This window comes from Tiliqua scincoides, chromosome 1, assembly GCF_035046505.1.
Source record: "Tiliqua scincoides isolate rTilSci1 chromosome 1, rTilSci1.hap2, whole genome shotgun sequence".
Taxonomy (NCBI): Eukaryota; Metazoa; Chordata; class Lepidosauria; order Squamata; family Scincidae; genus Tiliqua; species Tiliqua scincoides.
The window spans coordinates 122,472,069-122,497,479 of NC_089821.1; the positions used below are offsets into that span (position 1 = coordinate 122,472,069).

At 40.4% G+C, this 25,411-nt stretch overlaps 1 protein-coding gene across 2 annotated transcripts in view; it reads right to left on the bottom strand.

Moving 5' to 3' along the window:
- Positions 1 to 3,221: 3,221 nt before the first annotated feature.
- ALS2 (alsin Rho guanine nucleotide exchange factor ALS2) overlaps positions 3,222 to 25,411 on the bottom strand; it is a 66,522-nt gene continuing 44,332 nt past the window's right edge. For both annotated transcript variants that reach the window (XM_066622261.1, XM_066622342.1), the window contains 15 exons: positions 24,709 to 24,807; positions 23,374 to 23,538; positions 22,299 to 22,410; positions 21,874 to 21,951; positions 21,641 to 21,774; positions 19,062 to 19,229; positions 17,019 to 17,136; positions 15,438 to 15,595; positions 15,121 to 15,243; positions 12,303 to 12,479; positions 10,591 to 10,636; positions 6,987 to 7,048; positions 5,404 to 5,553; positions 4,632 to 4,728; positions 3,222 to 3,627 (listed from right to left, as the gene is read on the bottom strand). In XM_066622261.1, coding sequence (XP_066478358.1) covers positions 3,589 to 3,627; positions 4,632 to 4,728; positions 5,404 to 5,553; positions 6,987 to 7,048; positions 10,591 to 10,636; positions 12,303 to 12,479; positions 15,121 to 15,243; positions 15,438 to 15,595; positions 17,019 to 17,136; positions 19,062 to 19,229; positions 21,641 to 21,774; positions 21,874 to 21,951; positions 22,299 to 22,410; positions 23,374 to 23,538; positions 24,709 to 24,807 — 1,726 coding nt within the window. In that variant the 3' untranslated portion in view covers positions 3,222 to 3,588. The remainder of the gene's footprint in view (positions 3,628 to 4,631; positions 4,729 to 5,403; positions 5,554 to 6,986; positions 7,049 to 10,590; positions 10,637 to 12,302; positions 12,480 to 15,120; positions 15,244 to 15,437; positions 15,596 to 17,018; positions 17,137 to 19,061; positions 19,230 to 21,640; positions 21,775 to 21,873; positions 21,952 to 22,298; positions 22,411 to 23,373; positions 23,539 to 24,708; positions 24,808 to 25,411) is intronic.

The window sequence follows — 25,411 nt, forward strand, 5'->3', positions numbered from 1 at the left end:
GCCACCTCCTACTTGATGCAAAACCAAAACATTATCTTTTCCCTGCCTCCTGGCTGAACATAAGAACAGCCCCACTGGATCAGGCCATAGGCCCATCTAGTCCAGCTTCCTGTATCTCACAGCGGCCCACCAAATGCCCCAGGGAGCACACCAGATAACAAGAGACCTCATCCTGGTGCCCTCCCCTGCATCTGGCATTCTGACATAACCCATTTCTAAAATCAGGAGGTTGCGCATACACATCATGGCTTGTACCCCATAATGGATTTTTCCTCCAGAAACTCATCCAATCCCCTTTTAAAGGCGTCTAGGCTAGACGCCAGCACCACATCCTGTGGCAAGGAGTTCCACAGACTGACCACACGCTGAGTAAAGAAATATTTTCTTTTGTCTGTCCTAACCTGCCCAACACTCAATTTTAGTGGATGTCCCCTGGTTCTGGTATTATGTGAGAGTGTAAAGAGCATCTCCCTATCCACTCTGTCCATTCCCTGCATAATTTTGTATGTCTCAATCATGTCCCCCCTCAAGCGTCTCTTTTCTAGGCTGAAGAGGCCCAAACGCTGTAGCGTTTCCTCATAAGGAAGGTGCCCCAGCCCCGTAATCATCTTAGTCGCTCTCTTTTGCACCTTTTCCATTTCCACTATGTCTTTTTTGAGATGCGGCGACCAGAACTGGACACAATATTCCAGGTGTGACTTTACCATAGATTTGTACAACGGCATTATAATATTAGCCGTTTTGTTCTCAATACCTTTCCTAATGATCCCAAGCATAGAATTGGCCTTCTTCACTGCCACCGCACATTGGGTCGACACTTTCATCGACCTGTCCACCACCACCCCAAGATCTCTCTCCTGATCTGTCACAGACAGCTCAGAACCCATCAGCCTATACGTGAAGTTTTGATTTTTTGCCCCAATGTGCATGACTTTACACTTACTGACATTGAAGCGCATCTGCCATTTTGCTGCCCATTCTGCCAGTCTGGAGAGATCCTTCTGGAGCTGCTCACAACCACTTCTGGTCTTTACCACTCGGAAAGGTTTGGTGTCGTCTGCAAACTTAGCCACTTCACTGCTCAACCCTGTCTCCAGGTCATTTATGAAGAGGTTGAAAAGCACCGGTCCCAGGACAGATCCTTGGGGCACACCGCTTTTCACCTCTCTCCATTGTGAAAATTGCCCATTGACACCCACTCTGCTTCCTGGCCTCCAACCAGTTCTCAATCCACGAGAGGACCTGTCCTCTAATTCCCTGACTGTGGAGTTTTTTCAGTAGCCTTTGGTGAGGGACCGTGTCAAACGCCTTCTGAAAGTCCAGATATATAATGTCCACGGGTTCTCCCACTTCCACATGCCTGTTGACCTTTTCAAAGAATTCTATAAGGTTGGTGAGGCAAGACTTACCCTTACAGAAGCCATGCTGACTCTCCCTCAGCAAGGCCTGTTCGTCTATGTGTTTTGAGATCCTATCTTTGATGAGGCTGGAACTTCCCTGCTGCTCACCCGGTCTGAATGAAGACTCTTTCATGCCACCCGGTCTGAGTGAAGGCCTTTCATGCCACAAAAAAGTAAGTAAGCACACCCAGACACACTTGAGTCTGCATCCATAGGGACTCATTTCTGACTCAGTGGCCTCAGACTCGAGTCAGTGCTGAAGTTATTGACACATCTGACTTGAGTGTACATGAGTCTGCAAAAAACACGTTTTTGCAACTTGGTCTCAATTCACCTGACTTCCCATCCTTGCTAACAGGGGTAAAAGGGGTGAATTTATATGTGTAAATATAACCCCCCTTTTCAATATATTTTAGATCATGTTCTGCTTTTCTTTTCCATGTGGCTTTCAATATCTTTGTTAAAGAGTTTGCATTTATTTTTACATAATTCTGGAAAAAAATTTTTATTGAGAATTGTGCAGATATATTTTGTCAGGCATGTAAGACTTGTTGGACTTGATGTTTATCAGAGATATTGGACCAGTCTTTCCTTTCCAATGATCCTACTTTGGTAGAATCAAATAATAATGCAAAATTTTTGTACACATTCCATATAAACACTTATCACTTAGCTTCCTGCTATTAAACTGTCACATGTATCTAAAAACAAAAATGGAATATTTTCTAGAGACAGCAGCATTAGAGCAAAGTTCTACCAAAATCAATCAACCTGTCTAATATTAATTTGTACAATAAGTTATTGAAATAAGTTATTTAGATCAGTAAGTTTTTCTAAATCAGGAAGTGCTGTCTTTCTAAGGAGAGTTAAACTGACACATTCTGTAAAACATTAAACTGCAACAGAATTAATGAACGCCCTTTTTATAAAAGAAACCATTCATACAAATTAGAAAACTATCAAGATGAGATCTGAATTAATTTCCACAAAAGAATCACAGAATTAGCAACATTTTTAATTATGAAAACTGCTCCATTTACAGTCAAAACTCCCATCAATATTTTTTAAATAAAGGAGCTACACACAAGCCATGATTCAAATATCCAGAAGTGATTTGCATTGGCTATACTAACTCAAGTTAATTTTAGCCAAGATAATATATTCCATACCTCCTACCCATCTGTGACAAACATAGTAAACAGCACCTGTTTATCCAAGATGTCAGTTAACAATATCCATATTAACCAAGAAAAGTTCACTAGACAACACACAAAAATGATGATAGGAACATTTTGTGTTTGTTTACAATACTTTGACAAAAACAGCATTTAAAAGATGTTCCTCTTTCCAAAAGACATAAGCAGGAGCCTAGTATCTCAAGTCAATTCATAATTTGACCTAGCACACATTTATTCAAATTACATTCCCATGCTTCTATGACCTTGGCTTCACACAAGGAACTGCTCCATTAGTAACTTGTATATTTTGTTCATTTTGCATCTTGGGTCACCAAAGCGAGGAAGCATGAAAACCATGAGTTCTGTAAACATTTTCAATACCAAATTCAGTGCTGAAGTTCACAATGGCCAGTGCCCTGAAGTTAAACAGTTAGCAAAAAAAAAGTGTCAGTTCATACATTCTTACCACTCTAAAAATAACAAATCCACAACATTTTGATCACCTTCCAAAGCAGCACCTGTGGCTGCTACCTCAAACCCTAATTACATGAAGGAACCCACACACCTTTTTAGAGTGAGATGTGCAGTAGCTGACTTACAACAACCTTTCTCTTAGTGAGACACTAACCTAGGCAGTTGAGAAAGACACCAAGTGGTTCTATAGTGCATTTCTGTCCTTCAAAAGTGCAAAGTTGACAGCTCCCTCAAGGTAAGCCAGCAGTTCATCCTCAGACTCTGCCTATATGCAATTTCATGTAGATACTGTGTCAGACCATTTTGGAAAGAACAAGTGAATCTTGCCACTTAAACCTGGCTGTCCTGCAAAGTCTTTTGCTTCTTCTGTCTTTTCTCTTGTCAGTTTGTTGTAGGGCTTTGGTTTGCTGTCCTTGAAGGTGATCTAGGAATAGTATCCATAGCACGATGGTATTCTCTCTGGTATTCTTTGATTGCCATGTCAGGGAAGAAGGATAAAACTCACTTCAGAAGTCTTCCGTGTTAAGGTGAATAGTTTAGGTAAGCTTCTCATGTTGAATCTGGTAATAGCATGCCTGTGCACAAATAAAAATCAGATTTTGTTTAAAAAGCCATTCATTTCTGTGAAAACAGGAGAAAAAAAATAGAAGCCCTTTCCCTCCCCCAAATATTGTTAGCCTTTGGGTAATCAGTGGTGTGCAGAGGTTTTGCTTGATAAGCTCTGCTCTGATAAACAGCATTGTGTGAAAGCCATTTGATACAATCAAGAAAAAGGGACCAGAACACAAGACTAATGACTCACTCCTACCCCCTATCAGTTTATGCTATGCAGCCATGCTGCCAGAGTGCAAGTTGCATACTGTGGGTGGAGCAAACAGGTGGCCCTGGAGAAATAAAACTTTTTTACTTAGCTCTTGGTAGGCTACCCAACTGCCAATGAGTTTTATTGGACCTACACCAGCTATTTAGTTGGTGCAAATCTAAGGAGACTCAGGAGGCAGGTCTGGGTCAGGAAAGGGGGATAGGACACCAGCATGCACTGCCACCACTGAGATCCACCCCCTCCTGCCCTCACCTTACCTACTCTGGTGTGACCTGGATGGGCTGCTGGCCTGTGTGCAGGGCTTCTGGCTGTTTGCACTGGCAGTCCCACAGTGTATGACAGAAGCTGGCCTTCTGTGGCACCATAAGAGAATTTATGGCAGTGGATTGCAATATTCAGTGCTGTAGGCACTCCTTAGGATTGGGTCGTAAGAAATGTATTTCCCTGTCCATAATACTAGCAAACTGAAGATACTGTTTTCAAGTTTGAAAAATGTCAGCATGCTGCTATAATTTTTAGTGAGTGGGTTACTTTAACAAGGGCATCTGACTCGATTCAAATTTTCGAGTTAGAGACTAGGCCACTTTAAAAAAGCAAAGCAAATACTGAATAAAGTCTATTGGACCTTGCATTTGCAATTCATGATGACAAGAAGTTTGGATGAAATTTCATCCAGCTTTACTTGTACACATTGTTGTATAAAGGATGTGAGGTGACAATTCACATTTTCAAGTATGCATTTATTTTAAGGCTTGCCTTCAGAGTAGTGAACATAATGCCTTGCTCCCCATGCTGGAGATATGGATCCATGAGGTCCTCAATCAAATGTACTTCAGACCCTAAATTCCTTATCCTGCCATAAAAGAAAACATGATTGATTAATTCTTTCACAAGAAAAAGAAATATTTTGAAAGTCAAATTTTTTCATATTGGAATAATAAGACTTCAGCTGCCCTGGAGAAACTCAGCTCTCCAGATTGCCCCCTCAGCCTCTCTATAGAGCAGCTTCCAACTTGCCTCGCCCACTGCCAGCCTCAATCTGCCAGCCTGATTTCTTGTCTGGAGTTCAGCATATTTCTCCTCAGATCTGAGCCAAAGGGTGGCTGAGTGAGGCGAACAGAGCTCAACAGAAAAGGTGAGGGTCAGAAGAGGTGCACTAGCAGAGGAGGGGTGCTATGTTGGTGGAACCATGAACAACCCCCACGGTGACAGTAAACAGCATGACAGAGGGCAAGGCAAGTTGGAAGCTGCTCTGCAGGGGGTAAGTGCTGCTCTGCTGAGGGGTAAGTGAGAGGGGGCAATATAGAGAGCCGAATCTCCCTGGGGTAGCTGAAGTGCTGCAGCAGACACAAGACATGATATTCAGGCAGCTTAGAAAACATGAACAATTTATTCTATCCAACATCTCCAGGATTGAATTGTATTCAAAACAGAGAGCGCTGCTTGATTCGACAATTAACCTGGAGCAGTTGACCATGGTCATGAATTACAAAGTTTGCTGCATTTTAAAATTTAAGAAGTTGCCCACCTGGCTCGAAGTACCACGTACAGAAAAACAGGAAACAAATCATCCATGGACCAAAGGAAGTCTTCATGAAGAGTTTCAAGTACATTCTGTGATATCTCCTCAAAGGTTTGCTGGATCACCTTAAGCTTGTCAGTAGGAGTAAAAGTTGTACTATTTGAGGAAGGGGAAACAAAAAAAATGGACATTAAGCACTGTGCAATATTCTGCTCTGCAGACTGAATCAACCCTGAATCCTGATGATTTTGGGCATGTTAGATAATGCACCAAATCAGTGAAAGCTAGTAATATATGCATTGTTCTGAGACTGAGAAATGCAGAGGAAAGAAAAATATAGCACAAAAAAGCACAAAACATTAAAAAAAATCCTGAGATTTTCCTTCTTAAGAGATGTCTTTAGCAATTCTGAAAGCTGTGAGATAAAGGTTTCCTAATTAATATACATTTGGGAAAAAAATCCTCTGAATAGAGATCCAAAGACATTGCAAGTTTTATTACTGTGCAGTTTGTGCCAATCAAGTTCTATGAAATAGGAAATTTTAAAAAAAATACATACAATTCAGTACATAAAATGTCCTTTCAACCAATATATGTTATTCTATTTACAACTAACAGCCATTTGAAAAAAGCCTGCCATCCCAAACACTTCACTGTTTACATATCTTTGTTTGACTGATAACTTATCTTCTTGTTTAGCCAACTTCATTGAGTTGGTAAGGGAAAGTGATTTCAAGAGGGGAGGTAATAGTTGCTAGGACAATTTCACTAACCCTCATTGTCCAATGTGATTCTCTCCCAAGTAGTTGGAGGAAGCACACTGAAGGAAATAGAGTTGACTTCTTGATAGGAGCAACAGACCCACAAATGCTGAGATAAAGTTGTTAAAAGAAAATATGAGAAGTCCAGGTTGAGTCTCATTATTCCCGAGGGTTCTCACCTGGAACTCACCTGGATGGCAAAAATTGCACTAGAGCAAATCCATTTAAAAAACAAAGTCCTTTTGCTAGGTGATTTTAAAACAGCCTTGTTGACCTTTGTGATGTTAAGATAGAGTCATTTGGATGACAATCCAAGGATCAGTCTCTCTCCAGGTGCTTAGAAAGGATTATCTTTCTTTCACATGTTCAGTGGGAAGGGAAGGGGTTGCTTGGAGAGAGAATAACTGATGGATTGTCAGCTGGCTGCCCTCTCTCTAACTATGGTAAAGGACTGTTTTCCTTTAATTTAAAGGGCCCTTCTCATCATGTTGAGATAAAAATCCCTACAACAGTAAGAAAAGCATTTTAAAGGGGTGCATTTTTCCCCTTCTTCAGGAATCAGCACATTCCTTCTCATTTTCAGTGGCCATTCGTGTTGAATCAAAGCCAAAAATTTGTGTATAACAAGGTTGGACCTGTAGTCTACAATCTTTGATTCAGCTATGTTCAGAATAACAGGCATACTGGAGCAAAATTCAAAGCTAAACATTTACATTGTTTCAGCACTACAATCCAATACTAAGACCACAATCCATAGATCACCAAGCTTAAGTGATTCTATTAACTTCTATGCAACTGAAAAAGCAAAAGAATCTAAATCAAGATTACCTGATCTGTTGTAAACACTCCACTGCTGAAGCAAAACAGTCATCTTTTGTATTTGGCAATACCTAAAATACAAAAAGGAAAATCTCAGTACCATCAAATTCTACAGTGAAAGTCTATTGAATCTGGAATCATACACAAATACACCAATTTAAAAAAATACAAATGCTTTATTGCCAGAAATCTCATCTTTCAGACCAGCCATTCTCAACCTTTTTTGCTATGGCCCCTTAGGAGCTATTCTCAGGTTGTAGCCCCTCCCCCGATCAAATAAGAATACAACACAGATAAACATAAAATCATTTATTATTGAACACCAAGTTTATGCCCCCCTTCAAATGTGCAGGGGTTTCTCAGGGGCCATATGGCTTACACTGAGAATGGCTGTTGTAGAGCACTATGATGATTTATTTTCTGCATTCATTCAAATTTTGAGAGATGACTTCAAATTGGGATTCCAATTTGTCCTGATCAGAACTGCAAACAATATGTCTAACTGATTTGGGCAATGTGTGCTAGTTTTTCTATATTGAACTGCAAGTGATCTTATATGCCAAATTAAAAAAGCACTTAAACTGCAGTTTGGTGATATCTGTTTGATCCATTAAAAAGCAGGTGACTGAGTTATTTACAGCACAATCTTAACACCCAGGTTAGGTTGGCACAAGTCAATGCCTGCTCCAGTGCTAGTTAGGATTGAGATCCCTACTTCTGATACAGACTAGCTGGGACCCAATGGGGATTTCTGCTATCTTAAACACTGTCCCTAATTTCTGCCAATTTCCACCCCTCCCCCCCCCGAGAGTTTCTAGACCTTTTGGATTGGACTTTGGGAGGAGGATGAAGGGGCCTTCCGAGAACGGAGCGGCTTTGAGCCACTCTGCACTGCTTGGGGAACAGGGCTGGGATCCGGCATAATTGCTGGGTCCCAGCCCTGTCTCCCGCTCCCCGCACGACCCCTGGAACGCTCTCCACCCAGCCTCCCCGTACGCCGGAACACCTCTGTCCCACCTCCTCCCTGCCCTCCCCAGTCCTCTGTGTCGGCCAAGTTTGGCAGACACAATTGTCCCTCCCCATGTTGGCGTAGAGGCTGGATGTAGCCACCATGGGCTGGCGCGCATTCCTGCACCGGCCCAGCTGACTCCCAAGAGGCGCAAACTCTTAACGGGGAATTAGGATTGCGCCCTTAATTACTGTTATATGAAAACCACTGTTCTCAGGAGCCAGGATGGTTTAGTAGTGGTTGAGAAGTTGGACTTAGACCTGGAAGATCCAGGTTCAAAATCCCTGATTAGCCTTGAAGCTTCCTGGGTGACCTTGGGCCAATTGCTCTCTCTCAGCCTCACCTATTTGTTGTGAGGCCAAAAGGAAGAACAATGTACACCACCTTGAGTTGCTTAGAGGAAGAGTGGTATAAAAATGTGAAAAATAAACTATAACACTGAACACAGCAACATTACACTGTAACATAACATCGGCCAAATATACATAAGTGTTCTGCTGCACTGTCATCATGCGTGTACAACCTTTGCTGTTCCATGATTGTCTGAAGCATAGTCTAATGTAGTAAGAAACAGTATGCTAATACAAATACCTTTATAAGTCGACACAAACATGCAGTGACAGACCATTGCCCATCCTGCTATGCAACTGAGGTCTAAGTTGCATTTGGAGCGCCAAAATCTCAGGACATTATTGCAAAATGGCATAGTACAGTGGTTCCCAAACTTTTTAGCACTAGGACCCACTTTTTAGAATGACAGTCAGGGCCCACCAGAAGTGATGTCATTATCCTGGAAGTGACGTCATGGCAAGAAGTGACATCATCAAGCAGGAAAATTTTTTGACAAGACTGCAATCCTATCCACACTCACTCAGGAAGGAGTAAGCCCCATTGACTATCAATGTTAAAAGCATATATATAGTAGCCCGTTAAAAGTGCAGATCTGTAACATTTCCCCAAATGCAATCACATACCATGGTAGCAAGAAGTCCAATATATTAAAAATAAAATATTGAAATGAATAAGGACCCACCTAAAATTGGCCTGCGATACACCTAGTGCATCTCGACCCACAATTTGAGAAACAATGGGATTGTACATATGTGTGAGTGTGCAAGAAGGGCTCATATATAACCTGGGGCTTGAACCATTAGGTATTAAATTCTTTTTTCTGTGTTTTTTTTTAAAGTTCTAATTTTATTTTAAAATACTAAAAATTAACAAATAAGAACTCGAAAAGTTAGAAATAAAAAATTATAAAAATGAAAATAAAAACAAATATTGAAAGTTGTGTGGCAAATGCAGAGCTCCAAATTTACATTTCTTTGTAATCTGGTCTAGGTATAATTCAAAGCTTCACTTGGGAATGATTTTGTTTGAGTACTTGTAAGTATTAAGAATATTTATATGGCTTTTCAACAAAAATAGTTATAGTTTAAATATATGACGATCCACTAGACTTCTTACATAGTGTAAGTATGTGTACAGTATAGTGTAAATATTCTTTTTTAAAAAAATGAAGGTAATAACATACTACCTTAAGCACACCCAAAGAGCTGCACATTAGGTATATAGATATTTCTTAAGTCCTCTTCTCATGGTCCACCCATGAATTCAATAATAGGGGAAACAAAATCACACTCACTGGCCCTGCCCAAATCTTAACATGTTCAGTAAAAGGTGCAGTTTGTTTGCATCTTTCACTAAACGTGGGGATTAACTGGGGGGAGGGGGGGTCCAGCAGGCATACAGAAGTCTGCAGTGTGGCCAGTGGCTATAATCTGATTCCCCCAATTCGTATTGGATAGACAGACAAAAAGGAAGAAGAGAACTATAGTCATCTAAAAAAAGTTAATTACAACTTCAAATCTGTCCAATTTGATTGATATTGTGTATTATGTTTATGAAATAATCCATTTTTAGAAATGGAAAATTTCCCAAGGAAAAATATAGTAATGGAATAAGTTTCCTGCCCATATCAATGGTACTGGTACAGGCACAAAAGGATAATGTAACATAATAGAGCTATGCTGGTCTAAAGGTACACGGTCTGCACTGCACAGAAACCTTCATCACTGCTTCTCTGCTCCATGAGAATGCTGTGACCTTCCTTTGGCATGGAACTGCTGGTGTGCACCAAGTGCCCACCTGTTTTTTCCAACCTCAACATGGAAAGGGCAAGCCAATGGCTTTTGTTCTAATGGAGAAGTATTCCTTAATCGGTTTGTTGAATATGAATGCCTAAACTGCAAAAGGCAGGACAGCACTTTCATCAAAACCAATGATTTGTCAAATTGTATCAGATAAAGCAAATAATCTAGGTATCATTTATCAACCACAAAACAGAGAAAATTACATGTTCTTGAAGACATGTACCTGGAAATAGGAATTAGACATTCACTGGAAGAACTGTTTATTGCAAAAATAACATAACGCTGATGCTTTTAAAAAACTGACCAAATGAGCAATACATTGATTCACATACATGCACCCAGTCATCCTTTACTAGGTCCAAAGCTTCTCAAACACACACATACACAAGCACGCGCACATGCACATACACACACACACAAAGTGACGAATACTGTAAATGAAATAATATACCTTTTTATTTTCACCAAGGATAGATGCAGCTGTTGGCCAAAATTTCCTAAAAGAATCACCATAAATACAGTTATATGTTTAAATTTATATTTATTTCTTTATTCCTGCTTTTCCTCCCATAAAATGGTACATCGAAGGGGACAACAATAGCATTTTCTCCAGTTACTATTGCCTCCTGGTCTCTCCTCACCCAAACTGCATCTCTTTTGTAGGACACAGTCCGGCCTGCTGTACCACCACACCCAACTGCTGGCATACTACTGCCTCAGCCCTCTCCATTTTGGATGGGACTGTGCCACGTAGTCCCTGCAGCAGATAACAGAAGTAGAAAATAAAGCTGTAAAGATTGGGGTTTAAGACTGAGGAGAAATTGGCTTGCTAAACAGTCAGCAGAAAATGAGATGCCACCACTTGGAATACTAAAATCCTTAGTGAAAAATCAAAAATCTATCATGCTATTATAATTCCTCTAATAGCAATGAATGTCATCTCTAGACTTTAATTGCCCCATAACTCCCTGACTTCTGGAATTCTGTGCAGCTGCTGTATGTGGCGCTTCCGCACAGATGGGACAGAGCTGGGCCAGCAAGAGCTAGGTGTTTTGACCTAAATATGTTCCAACTTCTGTACAGATCTCCACAATGGAACAGATAAGGATGCAGAGACTAAGTGTAGACTGTAGTTAACCCATTTTTGCATGGCCCACAAGTGTACACATTTGGTCCCTGTGGTGTATATGGAAAGTTGGGCAGAAATGGCTTAAAGTTACCATCATATTTGTATCCCCTTTGCAACAGCCCTGGAATTTCCTCTTCAGTTCTATAGGTTCCATACATCAGTTTGACCCTCATTCCATCCAATTCCCAAACATCCCTAGGAAATGGAATGGAGCATATGGGAGATCAGAACCCATATGAACTCTGATCAAAAGGAGAACTCTTTTTTTAAAACTAAAAAGACAAGGGGAATTTATAGATCAAAGCAAACATGAATTCTCACATATTTGAATCATTCAAAATAAAGAATCTAAGTTAAAAGAATGAACTTTGTTTCTGCTTAAAGCAAAGGCCAATTCTGTTATTTATCCATTTTTGTCTCACCTTCTGCAAAACCAGAATGCAGCTAATAAACAAAAATACGAAAAAGTCCAACACAAAACTAATCGGAAAAACAGAATTTGAAAAAAAATCCAGATGAGTCATACTGTTAAAAACATCAATTTACAAAGGTCCCCTCTACTCAAACATTAAAACCCTGACAGAATAAAGAAATTAAAAAAAAACAAAAAACAACTTTCCTAAAGGCAGCAGGCAACACACTGCTTTTGTGGCAGGAAGTTCCAAGGCCCAGAGAGAGGAGGCCCTGCTCATGCTAACTGAGCTTCAGCTGATAAAAACGCATAGAGCAAAGGCCTCCCAGAAGACCTCAGTTGGTGGGCCAAAAAAAACAACAAACCCATGAACTATGAGAGTAATACTAATCAATTACACTATTGATCCATTTCAAAAAGAAATCTTTAGATCTCTGAAATCTGTTTTATTCCCTATGGCTTCAGGAAGCTCCAGGTTTCCTTACTGAGAGTACACAATTAGTCTCACGAAAGTAAAGAAAGGATAGAAGTACTGTTAGATAATGTGATAAAAGGAGAAAGATATTAGACTTTAGTTTTTCTGTGGGAATTCATATTGTTCAACATTTTAAAGCATACTTACTTTTGCACTCCCAGAAAGCTCAGCAGAGCTATATCTGGTTGTTTGTTCAGACGCAGAACACATTCCCAGTAAACATCTTCCTCTCGTTCATTGTCTAAGGCATACAGCATAAACAAAGGAGGGTAGAGTCGTGGTAGCAACACCGGGAGTAGCAACCCAGAGCTTGTGACCACATAGCTTAAAAATAAAAAACAAAGAAATACATTTTAGAAATTATTCTGAACTAGTGGAAGCCTGTGAAAATTCATAGAAAGGTGTTTTGGTCCAGACCTCCTCACCATTCCTATCAACAGTGGATGCTAAGGCACCCAGCAAAACAGGCTGGAAAGGGGAAGACCATGATAAATCAGCCATTTTCAATCACTGTGCTGTGGCACACTGGTGTGCCGCAAATGGTCTGCAGGTGTGCCGCGGGGGTTTGGGGGAGTGTCATTTATTACTAGGGTTGTTGGGGGATGTGAGCCTCCCACCAACAGCATGGTGTACCTTATCAATTGTCAAAAAACCGATGGTGTGCCTTGACACTTTGAGTACCGTGTCAGTGTGCTGTGAGATGAAAAAGGTTGAAAATCACTGTGATAAATCAACCCCATCCTGCCTTTTGCACCACCTCCCACCAAGAGCAAAACACCCTTTCTCTTTCTAAGCACTTTGCACAAGTAGTTATGTCTATCATCACAACACAGCATACAAACTGTGTGTAGGAGGGACTATATCAATAAATTGAAACTTTAATTTAGCATCATCCATGTACATGATGCTTTACAAAGAGGATAGACAGGTCCCCACCTTAAAGGGCTTATAGCACCAACACAAGGAAGATGATAGAGAAAGGGAAAGAAATGAAGGTGGGGTAAATGTGGAAAGAATGTGCAAGTTCTTTCAGTTTTAGTTAAAAGTTCATGCAGGAACATGCAGATAAAATAAAATAGTATTCTTAACATTCTTACTCTCTTAGGTTTAATTACAGTAATGTATGGGGGCTAGCAGGTTGTGCCCAAACTATAGCATCTTTGGTCAATTAGATTCCACCAATTTCCACAGCAGCTCATCCCAGACCAGAGTTGGTAACCAGTGGCAGAGAGAGAGATAGAGTGTGTGTTTTGAAAAACACACACTTTTTCATGGTTTAGGCTTGGACACCTCTCTCATCTTTCTACACCCATAGGCCAGTTCCCTACCAAAAAACTTCAATTTCAGAGGCACTGAAATATATTCCACAGTGGAGCAGTCTTAGTATATTAATTGTTTAAGTGGGATGGAGACTACATTCCTCTTGAGTGGATTATTACTGTTCACATTTTTAACAGTGGACAGAAGGCTGAGCTTAGCAATTTCTAGGTTCAGTCTGAAGTGGGGTACCAAATGCCACCCTACTTTGTCCCCTGCCCATCACCCCCCACACTCTGGCAGTGCAATGGCAACATGTTCTGTCCAGACATCAGACCAGTGAATAGGGGTACCAACTTGTCTCCTCAAACTGACTTCAAGAGAATGAGGAAAGAATGGAAATGCTTCACACAGAGCTGGTCTAGTGCATCTCTGATCTGTAATGATGACCTCCATAACTGAGTAGGCACATGTGTGACAGGGGTCTAAGTAGGCACCTTATGTGGCTCACTTCAGTTCACTGCATGGATAGACATACACTAGTATGTAGAATGGTCCCTTGCCATCTGTGGACTTGGTATATAAGGATTTGACCATCCGCAGATGGCAGCGAACAGTCTCTGGCACTCCCGGAAATCACTTCCAGGTCACACCAGACACTAAAAAGAGGTGTTCTCTAAAAACATTTTAAAAAGTAAAAAAAAAAGTGTTTAAAAATTTTCTTTACCTTAGCACCACAGACATCACCTGCAGGTAGCCTTTGTTTTGGGAAACACTTCCACAATTCATTCTGAGGCACACCAGGACTAAGGAAAGGGGTCATTGGCCTCAGCATGACCTGGAAGTAACTTCTGGGAGCTCCGGAGACTGCCCTGCAGCCAGCATGGTTTGCAGCACTAAGGTAAGGAATGCTTAAAAAAATTATTTTGTTTATGTTTTGAACACAGACCCCAGTATCCACAGATACTGGTACCTGTGGGGAGTGCCAGGGAACAGATCCTCTGCAGGTACCAAGGAACTACTGTAGTTTCCCATAAACACAGCCCAGTTATGAACATTGAAGTGTCAAGAGACTTTAAGGTTAGTTCCATACTGAAAATATATTTTAACACACACACACACACACACAATTATCTTGCATTTAAATGGTAAAAAGACATGCTAGACCGGGGTGACAAACATAAGGCCTGAGGGCTTTTTATCTGGCCCTCATACTCTCAGCTGCTGAGCAATGCTGAGGTGTTACTGCTGTAAGAGCAGACCACTTGAAAATTGGGCTCTCTTATATCTTGAAATATGATCAAGATTTGTGTATTTTCTCTTCTGTCATTTGCAGCTAATAAGTGAGAAAAAGTGCTTATTTTTGGTTATGAACTGTTTAATGACATCACTTCCTGCCTAATGACATCACTTCTGGCCCTCAGCAGCTATCATGAATGCTGTTTGGCCCTTGGTATAAAATGAGTTTGACATCCCTGTGCTAAACCATGCTGGGTAAAAACAAATGATATTTCGTTTGCTCACCAATGCACTGACTAAAAGAAAAGCCTATTTTGAGCTAACAGCATTATCCTCATGCTTCCATAATTTCTCTTTTCATAATTTTTAAGTTTTCATGCTCTCTTGCAATGAAGTAATTCACTAAAATTGGGGCCCACATGAAATCTTATCTCAACCACTTGAAAAAAAAGCTGGAACTGCAACATACCCTGGTTCTGGAGATTCTGGTCTTGAGTTGCTTTTTCCACTACGGAAAGATCTCCTTCCTTTGATCTCAGTCACCACAAGTGGAATTGTGCTGCCCTCTTCAGGAAGATCAGGAAACAGGAATCTAAAAACCAACACGTACTATGCAACTATTACCACAATCACTGTGATACATTAAGAATACTAAGTAAGAGTTGCAACGTTTCCAACGTAATCACTTATTAAAATATTTATGCATAATAAATAAGGTTTTACAAAGAAACTTCACAGTAGTTCAAATCAGGAACTGGACAGTAACTTCACCAGTTTGCTTCTTACCTGACCAACTGGAAGATGCGTTTGAGGTAGGATTTAATTTCTCTGACTGCCTCCGGCAACAGCCGCCGATTAGCTCCCACTCCTACATAAGTCATTCGGTATACAGCTACAAGGGTCTCAACAAGCTTTCCTAAAGGATGCAGTGGAGTATCACATGCCTGAAAAGAAAGCGGTATGTCAGAGAAACAGACAGCTACATAAAGAAATGAAATCTTGATTGGCAAGCTCATGTTGTTGGCATCCTTCAGTCTCGGAAGACTATGGTGTCACGCTCTGAATGGTGGTTCTGGAACAGTGTCCTCTCCAGTGCGCGAAGCCTGGGTAAAGTAGGTATGGAGGATAGGCTGTTACCCATGCAGCAAAATCCCCCTCTCCACGTCGCTGAAATGGTCCAATGGAAAGGCAGAGACCAATACGGTTGGTTCCAGTGGCGTCGCAGGAGTTGCCAGAACGTGACTGTGTTCAGCCATGAACTGCCTCAGGGATTCTGGCTCCGGATTTTGCCTCGAGGTTGACTCCTGAAGCCTTTTCCATAACTGGATGTAGCCACAAGGCAGTGGAGGTTTGGGATCAGAGTTTTCCTTCTCTCAGATGAGCTGCCTTCCCAGGCTGACGAGTCCCATCTACCCAGTGGCTGTTTAGTCGCCTCTTACGACAAGTACAGCCAAACTGAAGGCCTATTCTTATCCCCAGCCCCCAGGGGAATAAGCTCATATTCTTTGCAATACTGGCTGGGAATCTCTTATCCGAACTGCATGGGACCAGAAATTTTGAATATTGGATTTTTCCGTACTTTGGGATAATTACATATACATAATGAGAAGTCTTGGGGATGGGACCCAATCTAAACACAAAATTCATTTGTTTCATATACTCCTTATACACATTACCTTCAGGCTGTTATACAATATTTTTTATAATTACGTGCATAAAACCAGGTTTATACATGAAACACAATTTGTGATTTTATTTCTTTAGGCAAAAAAAAGAAAAGAAAAAAGTCATGCTGATGCTCAAAAAAGTTTTGTACTTTGGAATACTGGATTTTGAAATTCCTGATCAGGGGTGCTCAACCTATAATTAATATCATCTGAGGTCTTTGCTTCCATGATGTAGAATGGATATAAGGTAAAGTGTATGGCCTGTATGCCAAACAGACTTTAGTGTTCAAAATTACTGTCCTGTAAATATCAGCCAAAAATTGTATAAAACTCTTGAAAAAATTTAAAGCAGGATTGGAGAAAGACTGCACATTGTGACTCACAAAATTATTAATTTCCACAGTAAGAGGAATTTTAGCCAGAACATAACATTGCAAAGATGTTACCATAAAAAAATTATGACTAACATGAAAATACATTCAGAAGGATTCTGTTTACTTAAAAAGGAAGGTACAGACATTTTAGAGACCTGCTGATTCAAAACAAGATGCTGGCAAAACTGTTTACACAGCATGTAGCAACCATCTGTTTCACTTGGAAACTGAGCAGTCAGCTCAGTCAAGTGTAGAAGCAAGCTGTGACTGGGTATATACTAGATTTTATATAAAAAGGGCCGCTTATTCAGTGAATATCAGGATACCTTTACTAGATATTTCTTGATGTTGTCATATTTTTCCAATGTGAAGGCACCAATATGTTGTGGAATGAACTCCAAACTTTCCAGAGTTTGTGCATGCGACCTACTCAAAAGTTCTGGGCTGCAATGAGAAACAAGACAAGATATATTCTATACAGATGTGTACATGGGCCAAGTATCTACCAAAAAAGAATCTTCAACAATGGTCTAGAACAGCATTTCTCAACTAGTGGTACACATACCACTGGTGGTACCTGAGCTGCCGTCCAGTGATATGCGAAGCTGATCCTCCTTGCAAAACTTTGCCTCTGCAGCCAGAGCTGATTTTGGCAGGAGGATCATCTTTGTGTCTCGAGCAGTTCCCATTCACCAGCTGATTGTCAGCAGCGCTGACAATCAGCTGGTCAGAGCACAAAAGTTTCTCGCCTTCCACCAATAACGTGTAGAAAATGTTCTCAAAATAAGACATGTAATTAAAAAATGTAAGCACAAAAAGTGTACTAGCAGAACTAGTCAATTCTTAATCCAAAATCTCTTCCTTCTCTGCCACTTAAGCTTGCAACTTTACAACTTCCATGGTACTTGCTACATTCACCACCTTCCCTAGCCCTATTCAGGCATTTGCTCCCCAGTGGAAGGCAAACGAGCTGGGGACATGCCTGGAGCTCAAGCATCAGCCAGCCTGCTGCCCCTCTGATGATGCATGCTATCACTATCCTTGCTCTCCCAGTGTACAGCATTTGTCTCACACATACACATGCTGTACACATGCTGTCAGACAAATGCTGTATGGGGGAGTTTTTCCCTATGATTGCAATGCTGGAATGGTCCAGTGTGGCAATTGTGGGGAGAAACTCTTCGTGCACTCAGGACTTGTCTTTGCAGACAATTATTCAACACAGGGAAAGGTGAGAGGGAGGCTAATGAACACATTTCCTAACATGTCTCCCATGTGCTTGCAAACACACAAACAGGGCTCCTTACGCCAATAATTTACTCATACATCTTCCAAAATCCCAGCAGTATAGTTTTTCAAGAGTATAAAATTATACTTCTCTAACATATCAGTTAAGCTCTGCCGCAACTATCATACGGCCACTCATATGAACTGTTCTCTGCATGCCATTGTATAACCTACTTTTCTGCAACTTCCGCCAACTGGCACAACCTCATTCTATCAATTTCTTTGAATTGCTAGTACTGTTCAGACCTCACCTAATAATTTTCTCTTTGCTGCATCCATCTCCTTTACCACTTTGATTTTTTTTTTCCACACTGTATATTCTCTAATATAGAAAATAATTCTGCAGAGGAAGAAAGTTTTCTAAATTTCTAGCTACCCAATCTTATACATGCTTGTTTAAAGTAAGCCCCAATGAATTCCATAGGGATTATTCCTTGGAAGCACGCACAGGATTACAGTTTAGATTTCTATAAGAGCCTCTCATAAGCACATTTATATTATCTGTTAGGTACCCAATGAGTCATAACGTATTAGAATGTCAAAGGTTTCCAGAAGCATGGCAGATTATGCATGAACAGGTCCTGCCTCTTTAACTGCAGATATGGGACTTAAAGTTCTAACTAACTGCAGGTTCCAAACCCACTTATTTGACCGGACCTGGACCCACTGAATGCGATCAAAACTGTGCTCCAGCTGCATCCGAAGGGCCTTCTGAGGGCTGGGGAGGCTGTTACTTTTGATTTTCAGCCTTCTGGAGGCCTTAAAAGGCCTCCTGAGAGTCAGGGAGGCCGTACATGGCCTCCCCAGCCCTCAGAAGACCTCTGGACATGACCGGTGCAGCTCTGGTCACATCTGAAGAGTCTGAAGTGCCAAGACCTATGAATTTGATTATCTGCAAGTTTTGGCACCAGCAGGAGTTCCAGGAATGGAACCCCACAGATGCAGAGGCATGACTATATTCCAATGTATCAGAAGTAAATTTCCAGCAACCGAAGGAATGTTTATCTGAACAGAAGGCTAAATGCACAAAGTGCTTATTACGCTGAAATATTTTATGCGAAACTGCTTCCCACATTACTAACCTGTCTTTGCATTGACGCCGATTTGTTGTCAGAGCGACAGCAATGTTATCCCAAGCCTTCCATCTATCCCCTTGGCCTGGCTGCTCACAGCCTAGCCGGTGCCAGCATTCCTCAAAAACTGCCTTCCACTTTTCATCAGCAGGAACAGCAAGGATTCCAAGCTTCCTCCTGTAGCATTTAACAGTAATTATAGTTCTCATAGACAAATCTCAAATCACCCCCAAACACATGTGGTTATAAGAATGTTATAGTAATGAATGAAAACTGGAGAAGAAGCTAACACAGTTTCTGGATTCTCAGTGAGCTCGAAGACAAGGGGAAATGCACATTCAGGACCAAGGGGGAAAAACATTCTGCAGGGTGTATAAATTCTACAAATAGAGTGAAATCACACATTTTAATAAAATGTGTTCTGAATTTACTACTCATACTCGGCTTCTTTGTAGCAATGGGCTATTTATGGCATTCATCCAACATTCTTACTGGACTCTTCTCCCTTGCATCCAATCCCTCCCCTGGGCTTCTGAAGTTCTACCTGATGCTAGCCATATATTTTCAAGCCTATCTTAGCTTTAAGGAGTAGAAACATGCTGTGATGCTCAAGATGTTGAAATCTGTGAGTGCCTTTTGTATGTGTGTGCATGCATAGTGAAAGCATGTTGTCTCAGTTACAAAATTCTTAGGCTCTGATGCTTTACTACTGCATTTCAAGGTTGCCACTTAAACAATTACACCATTGGATGAATTAACACAACAGATTAGCCAGTACAGGTAGATTATCCCTTATCTGCACATCCAAAATCCAGGCATTTTTGTTCAAGACTTTTTTTTTTTAGTGCAGAAAGTGTAGAGCCAAGCAGACAGCACACTGCAGAGGGTGAATTATGAACAGAGGCAGTCTGAATGCAGTGTGAATACAAGGCGCACTTGTGTAGTATTTTCTAATGTGATTATTCCAAATTATTCTGAAATCCAGACAAATCTGAAATCCAGATACCTCCTTGTCCAAAGCAGTCTGGATAATGGATACTCAACCTGTACTGATGCCTGACTTAGATTAGCTAAGATACCTCAATTGATATTGACTTGAATGAAGAATAAGTACATTTTATATCACAGTCTGTACTGCTTTGCTTGCACTGATCTAGTTTTACTTCATTTACCCTCTTCTGTCTCAATGGGACACTGCTGTGTAGCACTGCTAATCAAATATTTCAGATTTAGAAGTGGCTCTGCAATTTTTGATCTATAGTGCTTGGAAGACAAGGGATAAGACACTGGACAGGTGAATATCTTTCTTTTTTGTCCAAGTCTTTTTTAAGTATTAGAAGGACATAAAACAGTTCATATGTTATGGTGTTGCTATATAAAATAATTCTCTCTAAATACATTTGTTTCTGAAGAGGAAGAAAAGCACTATGAACAAGCCGTTTCTTTTTGCTACTCCCCAAAAACTGTAATGATCAACGCCCTGCCAATGGATATTTGCACATTTACATCCTCCCTGTCTCATGCTGATGTGAGGGGCTAACCCATCTATACAGAATGCCCCTCCACCACCAGGGAACTGATGCTTCTCTAGATGGGTAACCACTAAGTTTTTCTTAGATAAAAGCTCCACACCAATGCATTCTGAACTTAAGGGAACCGCAAAAGGGCAGCTGACAATTCTTGCTTCATAGGCACCTGCATACATTTATTCATAGGACCCCCCTAGTGGGGTTAAAAGAAGTTTCTAAGGATCTGTGTTCAGTTCAGCAGGGAAGCTTGCTGCACACTGAGATTTAGGTGTCAGCAATGTCAAAACTAATTAAACAAACTCATGTTTTTGAGAAGATATGGAAAAGCCAAGAGGGGAAAAAAAGGCTTATGCAGTCCATAAAAATAAAATATACACAGTTTGTTTAAAAATACAAGGGCTACCATAGCTGGTAACTGTGACAGTCACTCCAAAGCTCCTCAGAGGTGACAAATTATGTATGGTGCATAACTTGACATGCTACCTACTCCAGTGCCAACAGCATTTCTTTGACAATTTTTGAAAATGTCCCAAACCATCTCTTAGCAAATGTGTTACTAAGCTTCATTGTCAAGTCCCTTACCTGTGCATTTCTAGTTCTGTTTACTTCATCTTTATTTGTATTTCCTTCATAAGAGGCCTCTCAGTCTTTAAGACCAATCATATCACCAAAACACTACTGTACTCCACTCTCATGATCTGTCATTTAAGTCATTTTCTGTGACACACACACTGACATGAAAAACGTTTCACCTGTTACAACATCCTAGCCCTTGTTTTCCAATGACTATAAAATTGCAGTGCCACTGCTGGATGAACTCTGAATAATGGACTGAATTCAAACAACATGGCACAATAGGCTGCAATCCACTTACTCTGCAACCAGGTCAATCACAGCACTCAGATGCCTTAGTTAAGCTGCAATCCTAACCACACTTTCCTGAGAGTAAGCCCCATTGAACAAAATAGGACTTACTTCTGAGTAGACCTGGTTAGGATTATGCTCTTAGTTACATAAAGAGAAGCAAGTCTGAAATAAAGTCAACTTTCATTCACTCACAGTGCTTTGGGCCGGTCCTTCTCAAGATCATATAAACTGGGTTTGAAATAAGTTCCAGTAATCTTTATCCCAGATCCCCACTCTCCACTGAAGGTGCCTTCAATAGTGTCCCCATTAGGCAAAGTCAGTATTCCCTTGGTAGGATAGCATAAAGAAAGAAGTGTAAAAATAAAGATCTCACTCAACTTGTTCTTCTAAAAGTTAAAAGATTTCCCAACAATATAAACTACAACCTTCCCATTCAGGGTCCAGTTATCTGAAAACTCCCCTTCATACACTGTGTCATCTTCAGAAAGTAAGACTCCAGTACCCTGCATAAAATAATATCACAATGAGTGAAAATCATGTTGGAGAGTTCTCATAAACACTGATCAGCATTAGGGGGAAAATCCTGGAAGATGTAAATGTTACAGGAGTTGCTACCCAATGCACTAGAACAGTCACTCTAAATACTAAGGTTGCAATCCTATGCACATTTAATCTGAGAGAAAGTACCACTGAATTCAGTTGGGCTTATTTCTTATATATGCAGAGGATTGTGTTGTTAGTCATATTTATATTGGAATAGTTTGCTATTCAAAAGGGCAAAAGAAGATTAAGATTAAGCACTGCTAGCAATGCTTCTCAGTCACATCATACTGACTTGTTTGCAACTCACCATCATTTTATTGCTGTTAAAGGCTCCTTCATAATACAGCCCAAACTGTGTAACCACCACACCATTGCCTTGACAAAGGTCATCTTGCCACATTCCCATATATTTTTCTCCCCTGAAGAGAGAGAAAGGTATTATTGTCAAATTAGCAGTTTAATTAAAGAAAAAATAAAAGGCTCACTGTGTCATATCGTCTGTGGGTTGCTCTGTGCCACTCAGTATTTAAGGCAATAATTTCTTGCTTCATCTGTCACATGGTGGAGCAAAGTGTTCAGGAACTACTAGCGTACATCAGAAATCTAAAATGAGCTAGGTGGCCACAATAATAATCATAATAATACAGGTATTTCTATACCGCCTTTCTATGTCCTCAGATTTCTCCTTGGACTTTATTCAAGGCGGTTTACATGGGCAGGCAATTTAAATCCCCATAGGGATTTTTACAATTTGAAAGGTTCTATCTTTCAAGAAACCACAACATTCAGATGTTTCTTTCTTGATCTGGCTGCACATTCTGGCCTCCATCCTCCCACGCTCAGAGCAGATGGAATAACTCGGCTCAGCTTGTCAGCTGATTCAAGGTCGCACGGTGCCGGTCGCTTCGAACTGGCGACCGTCGGATGTTATCTTCAGGCAAATGGAGGCTCAACCCTTTAGACCAGACCTCCTGACCAGTAATTTTACTGTACAACCCACTGTACATTTTAATTGCATGCAAGCAGTGAAACATGCAAGTAATTTTCATTAATGTGGAAGATGCCCAAATGTAACTGGAGCATGTTCCATTAATTCTGAAGATCCGATCTCCAATGTAGGGTCATACAGTCGTTTTGAAGAAATTATATTGTCAAATGAGAAGAAAAAACTACACAGTAATACATAAAAAAAAATAAAACCAGGGGTTCACAAGTAGCAACTCAGTTCCAACATCACCCCACTGTCAACACACATGCACCATCTGCCTCCAAACACAGTTCTAAAAAAAAAAACCAGAACTGTTAAATTATACTATGACATGGCCACAAGGTACACTTACATTACTTAACATTTTTGATTAGAATGTTAGGGATCAGCTTACCTTGTAATATCATCAAACACTCCATATCCAGTCTTCTTATCCATCACCCACTGGCCAATGAACATGCTGGGAGAAGAGGAAGTCAGTTTCCCACTACGCAGGAGGCCATGGCCATGACGCATATTATCCTGAAAGGTTCCTTCGTATACTTCTCCAGTGGCATAACTGCAATAAAGAACATTTTTCTCTCTGCAAATTGATAGAAATTATTTTCACAGACAAGTTCTTACCTTCCCCCTCTTTTTAAAGTAATTTTGCTTCCATTACTGAAATTGGAGTCACAAAAGAGTTTAGGATATAAATGAAACAAAGTGTAGTTGCCCACAGGTTCTTAAGAACTTCTGTTTTAATGTCTCACTTCCTCGTCCCAACTAACATGAATTCAAAAGGAAGAGATACATCAATATTAGCATTTTATGGAAATTTGAAAACTCTGGTGATTTTTACTGATGCAGATGTTAAAATCCCTAGAGGAAATCCAGTGTATTGTATTATGGATTACAGATGGGGCCTCCGTATCCGTGGGGTATCTGTTCTCTGACCCCCCCCCCCCCCGCTGATACCTAAAAATTGCAGATAATGTAATCCACAATCTTCACCCTCTGAAGCTCTCAGAAGCATAGTTTCTGTCCCCTTCTGAGGGCTCAGGTGGAGCCAAGTCTGAACTTGCATTGAGCCAGGTCTGCAGATGTAACATCCACAGATCTGCAGATGTAACATCTGCATCTAACATGTAACATCTGCATCTGCAGACATCTGCAGATGTCTGCAGATGTAACATCCACAGATAAACAGGCTCAACTTATATATATTTCCTACTACAGAACACTCTGTGTATGAAGAGCATAAACCTCTATATGAAAGAGTGCAAAACTTGCAAACAGATTGTTGTATGACGAGCAAGATCATACATACATACTTAATTGTACGAACTTAGGGCTATGGGAAATTGCCCCAAAACTGCCTTGTGACGTTCTGGCCTTTTTAACATCTTTTATATATCTTTTAGTTGCTTTTTTACAGGCCCGATTCCTCTAAGAACTGCTGTTTTATGCTCTTTTATTCTGACTCTTCTGACTACTGTTTTTATGGGTTCTGCTAATGTGTTTTTTTTTTTTAATGTGTTTTTTAATATGTTTTTATCTGTGAAATTATGTTTTAATTTGTTTTATATGTTGTTAGCTGCCCTGGGTCCCTTTTTGGGAGAAGGGCGGGATAAAAATAAAGTTTTATTAGTTTTATTTATTGTGAAGCCTAGTATGGCTACTACTTAAGTACTCCTCTCTTGGATTATCCATTATGCTCTTGAAATTCATGCATACTGTAGGATATTACCTGTAGATTCCTTGTCCACACATTTTGCCTTCCTTCCAATATCCAACATAGCAGTCACTTTTGTTCAATATTTTGTTAGGTACTTTGTATTCACCATGCCTGCCAATACAAAGACCACAGACATCAGCAACTAAGCAACAAAAATACAGTACAAAGAATAATCCAGAACTATCTTGCCTTAATACAACCATTAGACCAATAAATTTATGCAGCAACATGTACTCATGAGTAAACTCACTGAATCGTGAGCTATACATATTAGTAAACCTGGCATAAAACAGCACTGAAAATACATGTTTTTTCTATGAAGAGTGATAGTCTTTACATACTATATATTACACAGGCCAACACACATTTTGCTTCCTTAAACGTTACACCAGTTCCTGAGTATATTCGGGGGTGCCAATTCCAAAAATGGCATCCGTTTTGCCTTATCACGTTTAGTTTTGGAGATATAGTATAGCCTCTTTAGTGAATGGTTCAAGCAGCTTCCTCATGAGGAAGCCTACACCATGGCTACACCAAATTCATATGAAACCACCATAAAGTTTGGGAAAAACTTTTCTGACCCTCAGTTTTGTAGGCCTGTGTTATTAGCCACTTTCTTACTCCCAAAGTATGAATATAAATAAATATAACAGCCCTTACCCTGACCTATGCAAATCACTAATTTACAGACAAGGAATTCAACTATGATTGTGTT